General features: G+C 55.9%; 2 protein-coding genes across 2 annotated transcripts in view; one reads left to right on the forward strand and one right to left on the reverse strand.

Annotated features, from left to right (window-relative positions):
- Positions 1-1,012, forward strand: part of CFD (complement factor D (adipsin)) — a 2,197-nt gene extending 1,185 nt beyond the window's left edge. The window contains exons 5-7 of the mRNA XM_010001852.1: positions 15-83; positions 295-470; positions 907-1,012. Coding sequence (XP_010000154.1) covers positions 15-83; positions 295-470; positions 907-1,012 — 351 coding nt within the window. The remainder of the gene's footprint in view (positions 1-14; positions 84-294; positions 471-906) is intronic.
- A 1,447-nt stretch (positions 1,013-2,459) lies between these two features.
- On the reverse strand, positions 2,460-11,502 carry MED16 (mediator complex subunit 16). Its single transcript, XM_010001834.1, has 14 exons — positions 11,358-11,502; positions 10,532-10,639; positions 10,166-10,335; positions 9,117-9,548; positions 8,770-8,875; positions 7,954-8,109; positions 6,438-6,646; positions 5,980-6,186; positions 5,428-5,638; positions 5,101-5,234; positions 4,553-4,745; positions 4,085-4,301; positions 3,605-3,688; positions 2,460-2,586 (listed from the first exon to the last, which is right to left on the reverse strand). Exons 1-14 carry the CDS (start codon positions 11,491-11,493, stop codon positions 2,460-2,462), a joined length of 2,490 nt encoding a protein of 829 aa, XP_010000136.1. The 5' UTR covers positions 11,494-11,502.
- Positions 11,503-11,705: the final 203 nt, after the last annotated feature.

Below are 11,705 nucleotides of genomic sequence, written 5' to 3' on the forward strand. Positions count from 1 at the left end.
CCACCACCCCCCCCCCCCGCCACGACCGAACCATCACCGAGAAGATGATGTGCACCGACTCCCGCAGGAAGGACACCTGCAAGGTACCAGCCTGCCAGACAGACCCTGTGGGGCTGGGCGCGGGGTGGGCAGTGGGGAGGATTCCTGCAGCCTGGTAGAGGTGAGGGTGTGGGGGGGTGCAGGGTGAGATGGGGCCGTAGGACTGGATGGGGTTGCAGGAACCCCCAGCTCAGGGGTCAGAGTGGGGACGCGCAGTGAGCCCCCCGCAGTGCTGCTGAGTCCCAGGTTCCATAGGGAGACTCCGGTGGCCCCCTGGTCTGCAACGGGGTGGCTGAGGGGGTGGTCACGGCCGGCTCCCGCGTCCGCGGCAACTACAAGAAACCAGCCATTTACACCCGCATCGCGCCCCACGCCGACTGGATCGACAGCGCCAGGGGCCTCCCAGAGCATCGCCCTGCGCCGGGAGGAGGGTGGGCTGGGAGATCCACCAAAAACCAAGTCAGGGGGTCCCTGGCCCACCTCGGCCAAGCACAGGGTCTGGCCAGGGGGTCGCAGCCCCTGCTCTGGTGCAGGCCACAGGCTTCGCTGCATGTGCCCAAACTGCTGCCACGACCACACCGCAATAAAGACACGATGATTCCTGCAGAGCTGCAGGGGGGGGTGGGACTCCCTGCCTGGGGGGGCGGGTGTGGGCAGCACTGGGGGAGCTGGAGAAAAGGGGGGAGATGCCAAGGCCCAATGCTGCGACACCCCCTGGCCACCCCCCATCCACCTGCATTTGGAGGGAGCCCCATCCTCTCCTTGGCCTTGACCATGGGCTGAGACTCCCCAAACTCACTGCTTGGAAGGCTCAACCCTAGCAGTGCCTCTCACTGGGGGGCATGTGGACTCCACTGACCCCCCCAGCACCCCTCCATATGCCCTGGCTGAGCACCCCCACATCCTGCAGGGCCACGGGGTGATATGGCTGCAGTGGGACCTTCCCCAGGGTCATGGTGTGACTTTTTGCTAGAGAATCTGAACCTGCACTGTAAGGTGAGGGGTGGCAGCAGCTCCCATAGGGGGGCAACAAGGCCAGGCAGGGGCCACCCTGGATGCCTCCACCCCTGGCCCAGGGGTCGCTGGAGGGAGTCATGCTCAGCCCTTGGCCTGGTTGGTTTTCGAGGTTCAGGGGGAGGCAGAACTCCCACCCTCCTGCCCCAGCCCAACAACAACCCCCACATTCTGTACAAAACTAAGGGAACTTTTATTTACAAAATGGCTGCTGGTTCAGCAAGGGCCAAACAGGGGTTTGCTCCACACTCCTGTGCTCCCATTCTCGCTGGAGGGAGTCATGCTCAGCCCTTGGCCTGGTTGGTTTTCGAGGTTCAGGGGGAGGCAGAACTCCCACCCTCCTGCCCCAGCCCAACAACAACCCCCACATTCTGTACAAAACTAAGGGAACTTTTATTTACAAAATGGCTGCTGGTTCAGCAAGGGCCAAACAGGGGTTTGCTCCACACTCCTGTGCTCCCATTCCTTGGGGAGGACAGGTCTCTGCTCAAACAGCCCCCCCAGCTCAGCCTGGGGCCACCAAGGCAGGCAGGATTCACCTCGGCTGACACTGACAGGGAAGCCTCTGGCACTCCCAGCTGACTCTTCCCCATCAACCCCAGGAGCTCCCTCCCCTCCTTTTCCTGGCAGAACGATCAGTGCAGGAAGCAGCCGGGGCGCTGGGCAGCACCGCTCCACAGAAAAGCTGCTGTCCCTCTGTCCTGCAGCTCCAGGGAAGGCAGCTCCGCCCTGAGGGGGGCTCGGGAGAAGCTGAGGGGAGCTCAGGAGTAGCTGAGGGGCATCCTCCGCCACAGCCCCCCACACAAGCAGTTCTTGATCCAGCGCTGCTCCCACTGCTTCACTGCTGTCACCTTGTTGGGAGACTTGAGCATCGTGACGCAGCCGCACCTGGGAAGGAACCGAGAGGTGGCACCAGGGACAGGAGGCCAGGACACAGCAGGGCTGGGGTGTCTGCAGGGACCACGGGGGTGAGGGAGAAACCGGCTCCATCACGTGCAGGTGATGTTTGTGAGCACTAGAAACCAGCTCCAACCACGGAGCAATTATCTGAAGTGAAGAGGTGATCTGGAGCAGAGCCTTCAAGGGAACAGCCCCCAGCTGCTCTTTACAGATAAAACAGAAGACAATCATCTTGTAAAAATGATCTGCTACAGAGACTTTCTATTAAAACCAGTAATTAAAGCTAATTCAATCACATTATTAGATGGCTGTTGGCTCCCCGCACCATTATTTTGAAATCCAGGCTCTTTCATGGGGGTGGATGAAGAGGACAGCACAAACGCACTTAAAAGTGCAAGCCTAGTTTGAAAGACAACCCCCCAATGGCACCATGGATGCTGGGATGATTCCCTCTCACCAAGGCATTTTTCTTCAAAGCCCAGACCTGCAGCATAGCTGAGGGGAGCTCAGGAGTAGCTGAGGGGCATCCTCCGCCACAGCCCCCCACACAAGCAGTTCTTGATCCAGCGCTGCTCCCACTGCTTCACTGCTGTCACCTTGTTGGGAGACTTGAGCATCGTGACGCAGCCGCACCTGGGAAGGAACCGAGAGGTGGCACCAGGGACAGGAGGCCAGGACACAGCAGGGCTGGGGTGTCTGCAGGGACCACGGGGGTGAGGGAGAAACCGGCTCCATCACGTGCAGGTGATGTTTGTGAGCACTAGAAACCAGCTCCAACCACGGAGCAATTATCTGAAGTGAAGAGGTGATCTGGAGCAGAGCCTTCAAGGGAACAGCCCCCAGCTGCTCTTTACAGATAAAACAGAAGACAATCATCTTGTAAAAATGATCTGCTACAGAGACTTTCTATTAAAACCAGTAATTAAAGCTAATTCAATCACATTATTAGATGGCTGTTGGCTCCCCGCACCATTATTTTGAAATCCAGGCTCTTTCATGGGGGTGGATGAAGAGGACAGCACAAACGCACTTAAAAGTGCAAGCCTAGTTTGAAAGACAACCCCCCAATGGCACCATGGATGCTGGGATGATTCCCTCTCACCAAGGCATTTTTCTTCAAAGCCCAGACCTGCAGCACAAGCTGGGAATCTCCTGTCACCAGCAAAAGCTTCCAGGGGTAAACCCAGGTCTCCCTCCCACTGTGTAGCCTGGCTGTGCCCTCATTTTCCTGCTAAAGCAAAATTGTGTTTTATTCCATGACGCCAATTCAGCCCTTGGATGAAATGCAGCTCAGTGTGGCAGTGACAAACCTGGGTAATACTTTCGGGCAAAGTAACAAGGTTTCACTATAGCAGCCCTAGGCAGCGAGACAATAGCTGCTGCCTCCAGTCAGAGACACTGCTCCTCAAGAGGCATTTTAAGGATCTCAGACTTCCAGGGTAGGGACACCCTAAATACAACCACAGCTGCTCTCTCCCAGCACACAGGGGAGGGCCATAACCAAAGGCCTCATGAAAGAAGCAGCGTTTCCTCCTGAAGGCACCAGGAAGGCAAAACACTCTTGGGATACAGGCTGGGATGGCAGAAGGAGCTTGGAGAGCTCCTGGATGGCAGTGGGTTGGAGTGCCCACCCGGCCCCCGCGCTGCCCACCTGGTGCAGGACTTGCACTCCTCCGTCGGGTACGCGCCCAGGTGAAGCCGCCTCAGGTGGTCGATTTTGGGCTGTCCAGGTGCCCTGGTAGGAAGAACAAACAGAAATTGTTCTAGAATATCACTTTCTAAAAGCTGCTTCCAGGACAGTGAGCTGCATTTCACTGTCCACCACAACACAAGCTTTGACTACCCAGGCCAAGTGCTGTGAAATCAAGGCCACACTGACACGGATCCAACCACAAACTGGCAGTTTCTTCCCCTCCATTTGTGGTCTCTTTTCAACACTATGTTCTCAGCCCATTCAAAGTTAAGAAATTAAATCAAGCAGAGAGGACAAAGTGCTCTTGGGTCACATCAGCATGTGGACAAGCCAAAAACCCAGGTGTCCCAAACCCAGTGACCCCTCAGAGCTGGAAAGGGACCCCAGAGCCCCCCAGCACCCCCCTCTCACCACAGTGACTCGGTTCAGGGCTCGTACCTGATGAAGGCGTCAAACTGGGAAGAGACAGTGTGACCAACGAGCCCGGGAGCCTTCCCAAACTGCAGCCGGACAAGCTGCTTGTTCTGCAGCTTGCTGATAATGCCATCGTTGATGGGCAACCAGTCGATGTTGGGAATGAGCAGCTGGCTGGGCAGGAGGCAACACTCATCTATCAGGGTGTCATCGGGCTCCGTTATGTGATTTTCCTCACGACCTGCATGGAAAATGAAGCAGAGAGAGAACACCAGTGTGATCTTTAAACCTCTCATTTTGAGACTGAAAGAACTGTGTGTGATTTCCTCCTCTATCCGCCAACACAGCACAGAAAACAAAGCCCCTGGCAGCTGCACTTGCCCTTTCCAAACACACAGACCCACTCACGAATCACTCCCTGCAATTACTCCTTTCACACACAATCCACATGGAGGCAGATCCTTTTGTTCAGGGCAAGTGGTGAACACTTACAGCAGAGCCAAAGCTTGGTGAGGAGCCTGAAGAGGAGGGACATGCTGTCCTGGGTGTCAGAGGTGGCCGTGTAGACAGGAAGGCAGCTTGGCTTCAGCAGCCCCCAGATGCGGATCACCACCATCAGCTCCCGGAACATGCCGAGGGAGGCTCCATCCCGCAGGAAGCTGTGTCCCGGGCGCACCGGGGAGCCCTGCAGGGAAACCAGCAGGGATAGGGGCTGGCACAGAGCCTGCCAGAACCACAGCTCTGTGGTCACACAGCTCCTGGTTTCCAGCACTGCATGACCTGCAGCACGAGCTGCAGGGGAGCTCAGAGGCACATGGAGGTTCACAAAGAGCCTTGCTCTCACCACGGCTGCTGATCGCTTCAGCTCTGAGGCCCAGGTGGGCTCAGGAAGGACCATCTCTGGTTTCTTCTGTTTCTTACACTCCCCAGTGTTTGACCTGATAACACTGGGGTTGTGTGTCCCTTGGCTAAAGCCACCCCAACACCACACATGGCTTTTTTTGCCCATCTGGGTCTGCTGGCAGCCCCCATGCTCTCACCTGGTTGGGAAGGCTGGCCAGCAGATAGAGCACAAAGTCTCCCACCCACTGGATGAGCTGCTGCAGGGACTGCAACGTGGTCATTTCCAGGACAAATTCTTCAGTTTTCAGGTTAACCATCACCTTGTCAATGTCTGAAATAGAAGAGAGACATCCCCTGGCTCAGGAAGATGGATCCAAACTCCACCCCTGTCCCTGTGGTGCCAAGGGAGGTCACCCTCCTCTTCCTCCAGCCCCGGGAGTCACCACAAAACCCGGGCACTTTATGTCAAACTAAAAGGGGAATAATCTGACACAAACTGCTCTGATGTGAAGAGCAACCACTACCTATGTCTGTGATCTTGGAGCAGACCTCGGTGAGCCGGTCCCCGGGACTCTTGTCCGGGTTGTTGAGGAAGTGGGGGCGCAGCAGGGACTTGAGGGTGCAGCTGATGGCGATGAGGAAGAGCTTGGCATGGTAGTCACAGACGCGGGCGATGGTGCTGGAGGAGAGTTTGCAGAGAGATGCCTTCATGGCCACGATGCGCGTGGAGAGGACCTGATGGACACGCACCAAGAGCAGAAGGAAAGGCAGAATTAGAATAAGCTCATTAATGCAAGACACTTTGTTCTTTGCTCTCCCATTTCTGCCACTGGAATGGCAGGAGCAGTGAATCCTGCTCTGCACAGGTACAAACGGTGCTACTGGGCCCAGAACCTCTCCCAGAAATAGACTTTACCACCTCACCAGAAGCTTCCAACCAGTCCAGCCATTAACATCAGTAAAAATGGAGACTGCTTAGCTGGAGGCTCCTCACACCCCGAGCACAGCCCAGGGACAGCCTGGCCAAGGGGTTGGAGCTGCTTCCCTCCCTCCTGCCAGGCCCTGCAGCCCCTGACCTGCTGCAAGGCCGCGTTCTGCCGCATGTACTCCTCGTGCAGCTTCTCCACCAGGTTCTGCACCATGTTGGGTTGGACGTGGAGGAGGATGTCCCACCAGTCGTAGCCAGTCACCATGCAGTACTCCAACAGGAACAGCAAGTGACGGAGGGACATGTTCATGTCCAGCACGTGGCCCATAGAGGGGGAGATGCGAAGCATGCTCAGCTGAAGGGAGCAGGCAAAGGAGAATCCATGTCAAGAACTGGACTGAAAACACTCCGGGAAGCTCTAAAGGCACAGGGCCTGCAGCTCAGTCCTGACCCAAAGACACAACTCCTGCTGGAACAGGATACATCTCTCCTTGCTTAACATGGATCACACAGCTGGAAGTAACATTCCCTGCATTTTTTTGAGTTATTAATCTTAGAGAGAGCCTGGAGGAGAACAACTCACACCCCCCCAGCAGAGCACAATACCTTCCCGTGACTATCAATGCCCGCCAAGGCCAGAGACGTCCAGGAGAGCTGCATGGCTTTGAAGTGCACCAGGGGACTGGCCGTGCGCTGCCGCTTGATGCTCTGCTCGTCCCCGGGGCGCTGGGAGGAGCTGTAGAAAACAGCCATCATCTGCAGGGACAGGCGGTGCACGATGTGGACGCTGCCGTCGTGGAAGGCCAGAGCCAGTCCTGGGGGAGACCAACCCAGGCTGATCAAGGGGCCCCTCCTGGTGGGACCCAAGGGGCCCCTCCCCCAGAGGGGCCACCACACCAACGACTGCCCACGGGACAAGAAGCCAGGACCCAAAGGGACTCGTGGGGCTCCAAGGCTCCAAGCTCACTCCTGTCCTGAGGCCATGGCAGCATTCCCCACAGATAGGCCTCTCTCCATGGAAACACAATGGGATGGCCAGGAAGACACCATGTCTTTGACAGTTTTCCTATGAGTATTTCCTATGGTTTGCTCCCAATTCTTTCTATAGTTCAGAAGGTGAGGAGGGTGAAGTTTCAGCCAGAAGGCACATATTTAGGAGAAAGACAACAGAGCCTCCTTACCCAGTCCAGGGAAGAACTTGGTGTCACTGGCCACCTTCAGGTCCGTGTTGGTCAGGGAGATGGGCAGCTTGGGCAGCGCCACGGCCGACACTCGATCCAGGTCGTTGGTGGCAGAGAGGATCCTCCACTTCAGGATCATGGGCTGCTTGTCTCCAACTGGGAAAGGTAAGGAAGTGAGACATCCTTGCACAAAGAGATCAGAAAAAATGTCCACCCCCCGATTTCTGCCCACCCTCCCCACTCAGCACTACAGATCCAGCACTGAATGGTTGTTCATTCTACCAGACCAGTTTATTTCCCTTGTATTTCCACATTTCTTTTCTGATTTCAGTAAATGTACAAAAAACAACCTGCTCTGCCAAGTCTCTTTTGGTGGAAGGTTCTGCTGGTCTGATTTAAAAAATCCTGATGTTCACTAATCCTTTATATTTCACTGGAACAAACTGAGTGATTTGATTTGGTTCTATCTGAAGTAGGGTGGGAAATGGTGCAGCCTGGGGAGCTCCATGAGACCAGACTTCCTGCACCATCTTTTTCCTTGGGAAGCTCAGCTCACTGGGCTCCCAGCGAGACGAGCGGGTGCACAGAGTCACACAGAAAATGGCTTTTATTGAGTGAAAGCAACAATCAAACCATCCCCCAGAGGGGCCACCACACCACTGACTGCCCACGGGACAAGAAGCCAGGACCCAAAGGGACTCGTGGGGCTCCAAGGCTCCAAGCTCACTCCTGTCCTGAGGCCATGGCAGCATTCCCCACAGATAGGCCTCTCTCCATGGAAACACAATGGGATGGCCAGGAAGACACCATGTCTTTGACAGTTTTCCTATGAGTATTTCCTATGGTTTGCTCCCAATTCTTTCTATAGTTCAGAAGGTGAGGAGGGTGAAGTTTCAGCCAGAAGGCACATATTTAGGAGAAAGACAACAGAGCCTCCTTACCCAGTCCAGGGAAGAACTTGGTGTCACTGGCCACCTTCAGGTCCGTGTTGGTCAGGGAGATGGGCAGCTTGGGCAGCGCCACGGCCGACACCCGATCCAGGTCGTTGGTGGCAGAGAGGATCCTCCACTTCAGGATCATGGGCTGCTTGTCTCCAACTGGGAAAGGTAAGGAAGTGAGACATCCTTGCACAAAGAGATCAGAAAAAATGTCCACCCCCCGATTTCTGCCCACCCTCCCCACTCAGCACTACAGATCCAGCACTGAATGGTTGTTCATTCTACCAGACCAGTTTATTTCCCTTGTATTTCCACATTTCTTTTCTGATTTCAGTAAATGTACAAAAAACAACCTGCTCTGCCAAGTCTCTTTTGGTGGAAGGTTCTGCTGGTCTGATTTAAAAAATCCTGATGTTCACTAATCCTTTATATTTCACTGGAACAAACTGAGTGATTTGATTTGGTTCTATCTGAAGTAGGGTGGGAAATGGTGCAGCCTGGGGAGCTCCATGAGACCAGACTTCCTGCACCATCTTTTTCCTTGGGAAGCTCAGCTCACTGGGCTCCCAGCGAGACGAGCGGGTGCACAGAGTCACACAGAAAATGGCTTTTATTGAGTGAAAGCAACAATCAAACCACTTCCTGGAAACCAGCAATTTGTTGCCTAAGATACAAACAGACAGAACAGGACACGTGACTGAAAAATAAACACAGGATCCTGGATTATCCCACAGATGTGATAATGGATTTGAGGACCTGTCCTGCATTTTCACTTAGACTTTGCTCCTGTTTTTAAGAGCACCCAGAGCAGAAACTCACCCACAGGGGAGATCTGCTGGAAGATGTTATTGACAGGCAAGCCCTCCTTCCGCAGGGACCAGCACTCCACGATGCTGCTGTTTTGGTTGGAAGCACAAAGCAACACCTGCAAAACAGAACCTCCTACTGTGACAACATGCCCTACAACCACCCTGTTATTGTTTCTCTCCCTCCTCCATTTCCAGGCTCCTTCCAGCAGCACTTCCAGGATCAGCAGCTAGAAACACCAAGGGCACTGCAGGACACTATCATTCATCTCAAGCCACGTGGGGAAGCCAAACGTGGCACAAACAGCCATTTCCTCGCCGTTCATTTAACCCCTCCTTGCTTCCCCAGCAGATGCTGACCTGCTCTGACATGTCCCGAGCCAGGAACTTGAGGTGAGTGATGGCTGGGTACTTGTCCTTGCGGGAAGGGTCCGTGGTGCAGCGCATGAAGAGGGAGGGCAGGATCTCAGTGTCGATTTTGCACTTCTCGTTCACCACGCTGACACAGACCTTGTAGAACTGGACAGGGGAGGTGCTGCTGCCATCAGATGTGGCCACCACGATGTTCCCCCCACCCGTGAAGGCGACGTCTGCCAGGGCGACGCGGCAGCGCAGGCGGCACAGGCTCTCGGTGGAGGTGAGGACCTGCCCGTTGGGCTTGAGCAGCGACACGGTGACCAGGCCGCTGATGGTGACGGCGATCCAGCCCTCCATGGGCTTCCCGCCAAACAGCGTCAGCGACGGAGAGAACTTCACCCTGGAGAACTTCTCCCCAAAGTTGGACGCTCCAGACTGCGAGGGAAGATGAGAGCACTCACAGCCTGGAGCTCCCCTCGTCGAGGAGCTGTGGACAAGGGGCAGGGCCCAAACCCCCTGACCCCCTTCCGCAGCCAAACCCAGCTCTGACACGGACCCCTGTGCCTCGGGCTCTCAGCCCCACAGGCAGGGAAAGGCTTCTTGCTGGGATATCCTGAGAGTTAACATTTGAAAAAACCTAAGCAGGTAACTTGGGCTTGGCAGAGCTGCTGAGTCTGACAGAACTGGACATATTTCTAAACGAGCAGCTTATCTCCCTGCACACAGGGCTCCTGTTCCCAAATCCCTGCACAAAACCTTGGGACCTCGAGAGTGTTTCTCCTGAAATACTGTGGGTAGGCAAATAAAGGATTTATCTCCATTTTACAGCCAAGGAAGTGGAAGCACCAGACTAAGGGAGACACAGTTTAAGTGACAAAAGAAACAGGGGATCCAACCCCCACTGAAATCCAGCAGGAACAAGGAATCTGACTTTGCTTTTTGACTGGAAAAGTTCCCCTAGTCGACTTGCCCCATAAGCCAGAGCAGAAACACAGCCAGAGGGTTCCCTTTGCTCGCGGCCTCAGACAGATCCCCTAGGAGCTGGGACAAACCTTTTCCACGTGCAGAGCCAGCTTGACACCGTTGTGCAGCCAGGACAGGGCCACCACCGGGTCCCCCTCCACCACGCTGCCCACCGTGCTCTCCCAGCTGTTGGCCAGGTGGTCGCTCATGCTCCAGCACTTGATGTGCCCGTCGGCGTCTGCCGAGAGCAGCCGGGAGCCTGCGGGAGTGGTGCTGGGTCAGGGTGGGGGGCACAGCCCCAAACCTCCCTAGAAACCACCCCCAAATCTCCCAGGAAACCACCCCCCTGCAAGGGACACACTGCACGGCTGCCAGGCAACAAGCTCCATGATGGACCGTTTCAGGAAACATGCAGACAAACAAGGGGACACAGGGATAAGAAGCTCCAGGCTCACCCGACTGGTCCCACTCCAGACACGTGATGACCTCAGCGTGGCCAGAGTTGACAGAGTAGACATCCCAGGGGTGCTCGGTGTCGATGATGTGGACCATGTGGGTGAGATCTGAAGGAAGAGAGATCTGGGTCCCTACCCCTCATTACCCACCTGGTACTTCTAAACCCACAGGCCTCAGCTGGTACCAGAGGTGACACATGGTATTTTCCACTGAGCAGTTCTGGGAAGGAAAACAACTGTGCTGGGCTTCTCAAGACACCAGAACAGCTCCCCAGCAAACTAAACACCCCTTAAACCTACAGAATGGGAGGAAAAGGAAGGGCAGGAGTTTCCCATGTGGGTTAGTGCAGGGGAGAGATTGCAGGGCCAGAGCAGAGCACAGGCCACCAGGAGCTCCTGAGGGCCAGACGGGATGGGAGAGTTGGGGGGTTCAGCCTGGAGAAGAGAAGGCTCCAAGGAGACCTTAAAGCACCTTCCAGTGACTGCAGGGGCTCCAGGAAAGCTGGGGAGGGGCCTGGGACTAAGACTTGTAGTGAAAGGACAAGGAGGAATGGATTAAAACTGGAAGAGAGGAGATTGAGGTTGGACAAGAAGAGGAAATTATTTAGTGTGAGAATGGTGAGACACTGGCCCAGGTTGCCCAGGGAAGCTGTGGCTGCCCCATCCCTGGGGGTGTTGAAGGGCAGGTTGGATGGGGCTTGGAGCAGCCTGGGCTGGTGGGAGGTGTCCCTGCCCATGCAGGGGTGGGACTGGTTGGGCTTTAAAGCCCTTCCAACCCAAACCGTTCCATGCCTCGCCTCAACACCCCCAGTTCCCACCTCCCTACCTTTCTCCTCTTCGTTCTTGAGGTCGGTGGTGAAGGCGATGAGGTTTCGGCAGGACCAGGCGCACACGAGGGGGATGGAAGGGCAGTGGTTGCTCTTGGGCTTCTTCTCCCACTCGCAGACATAGGCCAGGTCCATGGCGACCCCGGCCCGGAGAGGAAAACAAGCGCCCGCTCCTCCCTGGACGCGACAAACGGTCAATTCCTCAGGTCACAGGGGCCGGTTACACCGAAACCCCCCCCGGCGACGCGGGAGGGGACCAGGGCACGGCGGGCACGGGGCCGGGACCCCCAGGTGCCTCCATCGCCCCGCGGGTCCCACTCACCGTCCCGCACGTCCCCGAGGACCCC

Source organism: Chaetura pelagica, unplaced genomic scaffold, assembly GCF_000747805.2.
Source record: "Chaetura pelagica isolate M959 unplaced genomic scaffold, ChaPel_1.0 scaffold1407, whole genome shotgun sequence".
NCBI classification, from domain to species: domain Eukaryota; kingdom Metazoa; phylum Chordata; class Aves; order Apodiformes; family Apodidae; genus Chaetura; species Chaetura pelagica.

Excerpts from the sequence above, each read along its gene's own strand:
- MED16 (XM_010001834.1), bottom strand. The coding sequence starts at position 11,493 with ATGGACCTGGCCTATGTCTGCGAGTGGGAGAAGAAGCCCAAGAGCAAC. Across the intron at positions 5,639-5,979 it reads AGAACGCGGCCTTGCAGCAG|GTCCTCTCCACGCGCATCGT; the intron begins GTCAGGGGCTGC and ends CGTGTCCATCAG. Across the intron at positions 5,235-5,427 it reads CTCCAAGATCACAGACATAG|ACATTGACAAGGTGATGGTT; the intron begins GTAGTGGTTGCT and ends CTTCTATTTCAG.